General features: G+C 39.9%; 1 protein-coding gene across 1 annotated transcript in view; it reads left to right on the plus strand.

Moving 5' to 3' along the window:
• Window positions 1-8962, plus strand: part of atp2b2 (ATPase plasma membrane Ca2+ transporting 2) — a 71744-nt gene extending 62782 nt beyond the window's left edge. The window contains exons 15-18 of the mRNA XM_071203264.1: window positions 4-58; window positions 161-268; window positions 959-1141; window positions 5230-8962. Coding sequence (XP_071059365.1) covers window positions 4-58; window positions 161-268; window positions 959-1141; window positions 5230-5541 — 658 coding nt within the window. The 3' untranslated portion in view covers window positions 5542-8962. The remainder of the gene's footprint in view (window positions 1-3; window positions 59-160; window positions 269-958; window positions 1142-5229) is intronic.
• Window positions 8963-11016: the final 2054 nt, after the last annotated feature.

Genomic DNA, 11016 nt, shown 5'->3' on the forward strand with positions numbered 1-11016 from the left:
TGGTATCTTCAGGAACCCCATCTTCTGCACTATTGTATTTGGCACCTTTGCTGCGCAGGTACGCAGATGCAAATGATTTGACTTCTTTATTATTTTTTAAAAGTTGGTTACCGGTTGAAGTAAGATGAAACTCTTTTTTCCCTTCGCGTGCTTTGTGTAGATTGTGATTGTGCAGTTTGGAGGGAAGCCATTCAGCTGTCAGCCTCTGAACCTGGAGAAGTGGATGTGGTGTATTTTCCTCGGGCTGGGAGAGCTTGTTTGGGGACAGGTAACATGCAAACTCCTCTGTTTTATGTCTCTCTTTCTTCACTTCACCACTGCATGTGGTTGTTCTTTGTTTTTGTCCTAGTTTAGCTTTATTTACACTTTCCATGCAATCTCTACAGCAGGGCTATTCAATTAGTTTGGAATGGGGGCCGGTTGATGAAAATGATCCAAAGCAAGGGGCCGGGAAAAAGATGGCTTGAAATATGAGCAATCATATTAAGAGCTTCAGATACAGTAAATACTACAACAGCATAGTGGAGTGCATATATTGTGTTTAATTCAACCAAACAACATAGCCCCAAGGCCTTTATAGATCTAACACATGTGAAGCTAATTTAACCATCAACATCATTTCATTTCATTTAGGTGAAATGATCTAATCATTCACGCAGGGATTGTCACTACAGTAGCTAGTAGGTGGGTTTGAAACCCGAGCCCTCCCAAGTTTTCAGGTAATGTCTTCCCCTCTATCTCTCAATGTAACACCCTCTCTGGAATAAAGGCACTCTGGCCCAAAAAAAATCTTTAAAAAGAAAATTCATTAAAAAATAAATAAAGTAGATTACTTTTTAACATTATACTCAAAGGGCCAGTAAATATCACCCGCGGGCCGCGCCGCCAATTGAATAGCCCTGCTCTACTGTATGCTTTCCCCCTTTTTAACCCAGTCTTTGGACTTTCTCCTGGCTAGGTGATCGCCAGCGTCCCCAACAGCAAGTTGCGCTTCCTGCGGAGGGCAGGCCAGTTAACTCGGAAAGATGATTTACCAGAAGAGGACACGAACGAAGATAATGACGAGATTGACCATGCGGAGAGGGAGCTGAGGAGAGGACAGATCCTCTGGTTCAGAGGACTCAACCGCATTCAGACTCAGGTGAGGACACAAGTTCAATCCCTGCGTTGTTTCACTTCACAGAGAGTCTTTACTGGATTGATTCTGCTTGAAAGAAATAACATTTACATCTACTCTAATCAGTCGTATCATTAGTTAACTACTTGTTTTGCAATTATATTTCAGATGTGATTTCTTTCCTGACATAGCTTTCTGATAACTTGTTGTCTGTCTTTGTCATACAATTCAACATTTAAGACACCACCTCAGAAGCTCAGAAGAAGAAGTGCTAGACTATGTGATATGTTCTTTACCTTAGTCAGTAACAGCCTTAAAGTCATTGTATCACAAGCTGGTTTATTTAGGTACATGAAGACGCAGCCGTCTCTCGCTGGACTGAGGCGACCGGCTGTGTGGAAGATGGACGGTCAAACCTCAGGAGTTAAATACAACCGGACAAGTCACTACTCTGTGACCCCTCTGTACACCGTTATCACTGTGATTTACAAGACAGTTCTGCTTGTGTGTTGGACTTGATTTCATTTCACTGATGTGTCACTACTGGTCCAGGGTGAAGCTATCCACGCGACAGGATACTGTGCACTGCAGACAGGGTTTTGGAACAGTAGAGATACACTTTCTCAGTACTTAAGGTTCAAATCAACTCAAATCTGTATACAGGCTGTATGCTATAAACATGCAAATTATGATGACTCGTATTTTGTGCTTTAAGTTGAATTACCCTGGATAATCCACACAATATTCTATCAGTGCTCTTCATAGGTTTTCTTTCTCAGTACAATGTAGTTCTATTAAAAACAGTGAGGTCCATGGATTATTTTTGGAGCACACTAGGACAATGTTTTTGAAGAGACACTGAATTTATCAATTGATGAGACACAACTTTGACTCACTAGATCTGCCCAAATAGAGGATTACAATCTAAAAACGATTTTGAAAACTCATTTAAGTCCATAGTATTTGGTTGAAGGCATTATATCTTAAGATGAGGTAAGAGAGATGTAATTAAGGTTGTTTTAACTGTTCAAATTCAACATGTTGTTGAGGGGATGCTACACCCTGACCCTTAGGTGCCCCCCCCCCCCCCCCCCCCCCATCGTGTTGTGTTTGAGACACTGTCAAAGTCACTCAGCCAGTCAACCTGTGTTGCCATTTGGTCTCTGTCACTATGAGCAGCCATTTGTCCTCTTCTGTCCCGCTCTCCTCCCACAGATTGACGTAGTCAACACCTTCAAGAGTGGCACGTCCTTTCAGGGGGCGGGGGCCCTGAGACGCCAGTCGTCCACCACCAGCCAGACCCAGGATGTAACCAATGTTTCTAGTCCTAGTCACGTGTCCTTGTCCAATGCCCTTTCCTCTCCTACAAGCACTACTGCTGCTACTGCTCCTTCCACTACTGGCCGTGAGTCAGATCTCTGTCAGTCTGCTTCTCTTCTCTCTTTGCTTCAGAGGTGCCATCATGTCATGAACAAAGGTTTTTTTTTTTTTGCACAATTTCTGCCTTTTTATCCTAAAATAAATGACCATGACAGTATTCATTTGGGTTTGGCATTTCTGAAGGTTTTGTCTTTCTTTTTTTTCCTTCTTGCTATCTGCTTATTTCATTTCCGTTCTCTCTTCTGTCTTTTTTCTGTTCATACTCAAGTTCAAATTTCATCTTAAAATCTCCTCCCGTGCTTTGGTGTACTGTCGTCTCATTGGTGAATGTGTGTTTGTTTTCTCAGAGTGCTAGGAGCGCAGGACTAAGGGTGATACCCACGGCGTGACATTTCAGGTTGTGAGTTTGTCTCCCTCTGCTCATTCCCCATCCACCATCCCATCCTACAATCATTCCATGTGTATGTCTTGACGGACATTAATGTGAACTTATTCCAATCAACTCACCAAGGGACTGGGTAAACATTCAAGTATAAGTCGCCATGTTGTCTGGTTTTATCTGTGAGTTTGCTAGTGATGGGGCAAATCACTCTGAATTGAGCTGAAGCAATTTTGTAGGTGTTATTTCATGTATTCTCTAGTTGACTGTATTGACAGGAAACAATAATGGAAGCTACGCTAGGCAAGACTTTCTAAAAAACAAGATTTTCTTTTAAATGACATTTTAGGGGCACAACTAAAATCTACAGTATCAGTGACTATGCCTGCTTAATATATTGTAAATCTTCTGTATTTCCCTATTTTTTTACACACACACACACACACACGCACACGCACACGCACACACACACACACACACACACACACACACACACCGTGTGTTGTCTCTAATCTACTTGACAAAAAACTGATGTAAAACTTGGCTGAGGGTTGTGTGACATGGTTTGAGAATCACCAGAAACCAGCGCTGCACCAATAATTCATCCCGTCTTGTAGCTTCATACTGTCGGTGTAGTTTTCTGTCATGTTGCCATAGTTACCGACATCGATCCTCTGCAGCAACAGCGACGTAAATCTTACCACCCCCCCCCTCCTTTTCTGACACCCCATCAGTGTTACTTGTCAGACATCCTGTCACATGCACTCATCCCGACAGGCTCCTCTTATTCTTTGGTTTTGCTGTTTTGTCTCCTTATTCCCTGCTCTGCCACATATTTAGGGCAGCAGTGCTAACATATTACAGTACATACAGTATTTGTGTACATTTGCATAGACTAAACATGAAATCTGTTAACTGTTATTTTTTCATTTCGGCCTGAAAATATATATCTGTAAATAAGTACATTATGTTTCTGCATTTTTTTCATCAAAGATAACGTAACTATTGTTTTTTCTCTCAATTTAACAATTAGTGGAAGCATTTCACTGACATTTCAACATTTCAGTGTTTCCACGGGTTTAAATGTTCCCGTAGTAAAAAATATGTTTCTATTGCTTAAGCTTTTTTTTCATCCTTCTAAAAACAAGATCTTATCCATGTAGAATAATCATGAAGACACAATGACGTAATACACCTTATTTAGCTTTTGTATACATCCCAGCTGCCATGAATAATTGCCCTGTATAAAAGCATCAAATAATATCTTTGTAGTTTGTAAATAACATGTCATTTCAGCTGTTGCTTTTGCACATGCAAATAGGATTTAAAATAAAATTCACTTCTAACCTACAATCTGAAAAAACGTACATACAGTACAGATACTGCTGTCAATCCTCACTGAAGGTTCTCGTACAGTAGTGGGTTAGGGCCTATACTTGAGTGTTTACTTAGACGTGCATGGAGTTGAAAGCTGTCACACCTCTGACAGTTACCTTATTATTTTCATCACCCACTTCCATATGTTTTGTGTCAGCAGTCTGTGTGCTGGTGTCCACATTCCTGTTGTCTTGTTGCATGTTGTTTGAGTTTATTACTTCCTGTGGTCACAATATCCTAACCTGCTGTGTTCGCTCTAAATGCCACTGTTGTATTCATTTTTTTGGGTGTGTCGTTTGTTGTGAGTTTAACTGTAATGCTCGTGTTGAAGCAAACTCCTCATGCAGAGCTTGCCTCTCCATTGCCCTGTTTGGGACCATGCTTTACCCACCCTGTGCTTTCTGTGTGTGTCCCATTCAGAGTCTGTGGATATTTTACCAGACGTTGCTCTGGTACCTAACAGAAGTTTTTAAAGCACCTGATTTGGATCTCTCAGATCTAACTTCCTTCCTTCTTACTGACCTCGTCCACCAGATTTCTTCAACCTTGCATGTGACATTCTCCTTAAATGTTTTCTGTGAGCATTCCATTTATTAACGTGGCTTGTTTCTAGGTATACAGCACATTGGACTAAAGCGTATACTTACAACGAGCGTTTGTGTTGCTTTGGTATTCGTTTTTCTTGAAATGTATGATTTTGTTATTTTTTTTATGATTGTTTACCTCACGGCTTTTCTAGTGCACGCCAAAATTGAGTGATTTGTGAACTGTGGTCATCTTGTGAAAGCAGAACACAGACTGAAGTTACTTTCCCTCCTTCTTTACCTATTTATCCTCAACTGAGAGGTCCTCTCCTTCCCCTCTGTCCCTGCTCTCCTCCTCTCTCCTCATCCCGAGGGTCCCGTCCATTGTGTTTATTGCATCATTTCTCATTGGTTTTCTTCTTTGTCCTCCCTTTTTCTTTTTTTTACAACAGATCCGCGTTGTGAATGCATTCCGTAGCTCCCTCTATGAAGGCCTGGAAAAACCAGACTCCAGATCATCCATCCACAACTTCATGACACACCCCGAGTTTAGGATAGAAGACTCCACGCCCAACCTCCCCCTCATCGACGACACGGACGATGACTCCGCTCGGAGGAGGGGGAAGTACTCCAGCCAGCCCTCGTCCCCCAACAAGAATAACAACGCCATCGACAGTGGCATCAACCTCACCATCGACACCAGTAGATCAGCCGCCTCCTCCGGCCCCGCCAGCCCTCTTCACAGCCTGGAGACCAGCCTCTAACCTCCGCTCTGACCTCTCAAGTCCTTTCCTTGCAGTCTGGGGGAAACTCCTCCAATACCTCCACATCTTTAACTGCAACCCCAAAAATCTCCCCTGTCCAGTCCACCAAAACCCATTTACTCCCCTACACAGGACACATCCTGTGGCAGATTCTCCCCCCCCTTTAACTTTGAGCTCTTAAAGTTCTCCGCTCCTCTCGAAAAGGGGGAACATCGAAAGTAATATGACGGTGAAAATAAAAGTTATCATATAATCAAAAAAGCCACAAAACCAACACAGCCATCCTGCTTTTGTGGTTGTATGTGTACCATGGTGGCGGGGGGGGGGGTGTTTATGATTATATGAGTGTTAGCATGTACTGAATAAAAGGTTCCGCTGACTGCACATATGTATGAAGTGTGTCTTTAGTGGCACCGGGAGGAAGACGATGAGGAGGGAGACACTGCTGAGGAGCAAAAACACAAAACAGGACGGACTCTAAACTCCCCTCTCCTCATCAATAACATTGTCAATACTGATAATAGTTTAAATTAAATTGAGAAACATTGTTATTATTATGATTCTGATTATTATTGTTATTATTATTGTTGCTCCTGCATGAATGTACATTGCCCAAGTTTTATTTAAAAGGGTTTTAATTTTATTGGAGTTCTTTGGTTCTGATGGGCTAGGCCTCGCGGCGGACTGCTATTTTAAAGACGGCTTCTCCGAGCTCCTGGCCTGCGAAGCCCCCTCCTCTGTGTGGCATGAACATGTACCCGACTGTAAAAATGTGTTTCATCCATAAACAGAAATGTGTTGCGAGGTGGTAGGGCTCAACTTGCACAGTAGTTTTGCACCTGTCAGAAAGGAGGAACGCAAGATAATAATGATGATGATAGCATTTATGGGATATATTCTATAAATATAAATACATATAAATATATTTAGAGAGAGTTTATCTTTGTTTGTCGGCATGTTGCCTTGTTCCTGCTTCAGTGGCTCAAAATACTTTGACTTATTTATGTCTTAAAGAGAATGTAATTTGTTTACAACCTCGTAGAGATAAAGTTCCTGGTTTCTAGAAGGAGAGGCGGAGCTGAAGCTCAGAAGGACCAGAGCTGTGTTGATGTGTTATTACTGAAAAACCATGTGCTGGAATTTGCCTGCTATCTTTTCAATTATTGTAGATATTTTTAGAGGATTAACAAACAAAAAGAAACCAAAATATATTGGGATACGTAGTCAATGTGGAATCTTAGTATTACTCTATATGATTGTTGGGATCAAGTAGGAGTGGCTTGCCTTTCTAAACGGAGGCCTCCTTTTTGTGACAGAGGGGGAATATTTCATTCTTTTTTTCACTTCTATTTTTTTTATTGTGTTTTCTTTTCTGTGCTTCAGCGCTGGCCTGGGGTCAGGGCTCGAGTCAAAGGCTGATATCAGGACCTTTACAGTGAACTGTCTTCTAGATAAACCTGCTTGTTCAAAGGACTTGATGTTTTAAAATATGTGTGACCATCAAAAAGGCTGCAATCGAGTCATATTAGAAAGCTGCAGAGTTATATTTGGCTTATCTATGCCGCATGGAAATCCGACTTTTTGTTTTTGTTAAAAATTTGGAATATATTGTATTGTTTATTTTTTTATTTAATTATGATTTATTTCCATTTCCTCTAGCAGTGTGCACACGCAGCTCCACAAAGCTGTTGGCATTTTTAACATCTATAAAAGAAAAAAAAGGAAAACTTAACTTACAACAAACATGGAATGTTGCTTTGACTCTTTTATATATATATAAAAAAAGACGATCCTTTTCTGCACTATCTGGTTATGAATGAAATCTTCTGTGGTGTAATTCTAGATGTGCTTTTGTGTGTTTTAACCAAGCTTGTCTTCCTGCCGTCACAGAATATACAGTACTCTAGCATCTCAACTGTACTCACTAGTTGTAAACTATTTATTGTGCTTTGACCAATCAGACATTACAGAGAGAAGTTACATACAGAAGACACATTTACCATTCTTATTGCACTCCGAAGGACAAGGCCACTTAACTAACCTGTACTATTGTTATTTCTAATACTAACCCAAGTCATTGGCAAGCATGACGTAAAAGGCTCATTATGCAACTTGAGAAAATAGATTTTTCTACTTAAAATAAATCCTATACAGTACTTCAGTATATACAATCATTTATCGGAAAATCCTTTTTTCCCCTTTTTTCTATCCTCCTCTGTCATTTCCAAGTCGATCCGTCCATCTGGAGAGGGTGCACAAGCTTTACCAGTCAGCTCAGGCGTGTTGAAAAATAACATGGACCATTTAAATAAACTGTCTTCTTTAAGTTGGGGGAAAAACATCTGTATATTCTGCTTAGAAGCTGTTGATTTATTTTGTTTCCTTTCCAATGTTTTAACTTGACAATTTATTTGTTTATTTGTCTGTAAAAAATGTAAAACAATAAACAAAACAAAAAAACAGCAACAACAGCATTTTCAATAAAAAAAAAAAGACTAAAGCCAACATTCTCCAACCACTTTTACATCCAGGAGGACATTCAGCTTTAAGAGGATGCAAAGACGACAAGTTTCAAAATAATCTTTGTAAATACAGCAATGAGTCCACTGAGGACAGAAACTCCATGCGGACTGGTGTGAAAACAGGAACTCTTCCCGACTACATCTACCATCATGCCCCACAACTCAAGTCATACTGCCGACACAGCTGTTTGGCTGTATGTAATCAATCACTGCTCCTGTCAGAAACACTTCAAAACATCATGATTACATTGAGTGAAAACACATGTAACAGCCAATAATTATGTTGAAGATGACATTGGCGATGATGATGATTAAGGTTGATAATGATATCAATGATACTTCTTGCAATATACTCTCACCTGCCTCGATGTATTTAGCAGCATGCAGTTTGTGGAACAAAGAAAAAGAGAAATGCCATAACTTTTTGGCATACTTTATGGGTAAGTGATTTAAGTGTTCATCTTGTTTTTATGATATTTTTTTTATCTATACATTAATTGTAAATAAATAACTCAATGTCTTTGTTCATTTAATACTATGCAAAAAGTCATGCTTTTCTGATTGTTACCCACCCTTAATCCTAGAGTGTGTTGCTGGAATGTTTGTGGTCTCAAAAGTCAGTAAAAAAATGTGATGTCAATTATTTTCTAGCTTGAGGAAAAAGTTAAATGATGATGAAAATGATTATTATGATACCATGAGGACGTTGACAACAATGGTGGTGGCAGTGGTGGTGATGATGATGATGATGATGATGATGAACTGTGACTCTTGCTGCTTGACTGTCCCATTTACCACACTCCTGACAGGAGCGCAAGTGAAAACCATAATAAAAAGAAAAATCATTTAATAAATCTCCCAGAGCAGCATGACCCAGCATGGTGTGTCCTGGCCCTGTGTCACATGTCCTGTTCTGATTCGTTGTGCTTCACCTCTCGGTGTCCACTTTGATTGTGTTTCCATTTTCATTGTTGTGTTTATAAAAGGTTATGCTTATCGAAGATCTTTGGGCTTTTCCGTGGGAGTTTAACACATCCACATGCCTTAAAACATCCGCCGCCTGCAGCATGCCAAAGTGTTTTAATGGGAACGGAGGGGAGGGATGGTGTTTTAAGATTAGCAGGTTTCATTTATACCATGGTCACCTTCTTAGTTTAGTATTAGCATTCTAACATGTTAACATTGGCACTAAACTCAAAATACAGTAGAGGTCGATGGGCATTCATTTTGCAGATTAAAAAACACATTTGCAGGTATTTGCTCATAAACCAAAGTGTTGCATTCATTTATTTATTTTCCTGAGATGGCTTTAGATATAAAGTCGGCCATTTGTGTGTCTTTTTTAATTCCCTCTTAATCTTTTCACAATCAAATTCTGACCTGTTCAGTCATTTAATGATTGAGGGTATTTGAATGAGTCTGATTCATTATGCAACCACTTTCCTTAAAGCTATATATGTTTTTAATATGTTACCTTTATAGTATTGCCCATATCACTGTAGTGGTTATATGTAATGTTGTAATTATCACACTCATCACTACACATTACTCTTCTGTGGTGTCTGAAGAACATCACAGCACTGACTTAATCTTCTTTAGGTTTAATTTAAAATGCCAGTGTCGGTATCATTTTAGACTCTGGGGTTGTGGATAGGCCCAACCCGTCTGCCCATGCCATGAGAGAGGGATCAATGTGTGGCCAGCATGTGCCAAACATACAATTACTGAACATCAGAGTGATGGCTTGTTGTATAATAGAAAGGTCATAGAAGACGTTTAAACTAAATGTCTGTGTCCACTGGGGGGCAGTATTTCACTGGAGACAACTGAAGACACCATTGTTCCCCGGTCAGCCATGTAAAGTGTCTCGTAGTGGGCATCAATGTTCTAAATATTTAAGTAGCAGTGGACATCCTGAATATTTTTTTTTGAACATCATCGTTGTTCAACACCACAAAAAATGTGTTTATTAAGTAGGCTAACTATCTATTGCTACAATGGAAGGTCAGCCTACAGCAGGGGTGCCCACACTTTTTTGGCTGGTGAGCGACTTTTGAAATGACCAGCTCACGAGGTCTACCCGCCAAAAATAAAATCCCAAATTGCAAGGGTTGCTGAATAACACGTTTTATTTATACATGGGATAACTACAATAGGGCTGCAACAAACGACTAATTTGATAATCGATTAATCTATCGATTCATGAAACGATTAATCGACTATTCGGACTATGCCTTGCACAATTTCTCAAACGCTCTTATTTAGCCATCAACTTTTAGATTTAGCTTGAGGTTGTTTTAGGCATGTGGAAACTAACAATGAAGACAATAAAGATGAATACTTGATTCAAAAATACATATATTATTAAATTAACTTAACAAATTGTTTACAAAATTAACATTGCTTTTTATTTAAATTAAATAAATAATATTTCACATCAAAAGAAACAACAATGTTTTAACAAATCGTATTAAATAATCTGATGACAGAACTGTAAACAGAATAGCTGAAACTTTAACAAAATAAAGAGTAACTCTGTTACCTCTAATCATTAACCCATGTTTGTATAATTGAGTTAACTCTGTGTTGCTGCTAGCATACATAACACGTGGAAACGTTACTCGTGGATGGGGGAGCTACAAAGCTGCTAGAAAGACAGTCGAACCCGGTGCATTCCTCCGTCTGGATGTGGTGCACTTTTGCTAAATGTTTAGACAAATTGCTCAGCCCTTACATGCTAAACACTCTTGGCAACGAGCATTGTCCACCTCAAGACGCGTAACATTTAACCACACCTTGGAGCGCTTCTCTCCGCAATCCCCGCCGTGTGTTGCTGCCTTTACAGTCTATGGTTGCTGCATGTAGCAGCTGCGTGTGTGTAAAGTGCCCCGCCCCCTCGCACACAGACGGGGGAGAGAGAGATCTCGTCTCGATTGGAAAGATAAAAAATACA

The sequence above is a fragment of the Pseudochaenichthys georgianus genome, chromosome 5, assembly GCF_902827115.2.
Source record: "Pseudochaenichthys georgianus chromosome 5, fPseGeo1.2, whole genome shotgun sequence".
Taxonomy (NCBI): domain Eukaryota; kingdom Metazoa; phylum Chordata; class Actinopteri; order Perciformes; family Channichthyidae; genus Pseudochaenichthys; species Pseudochaenichthys georgianus.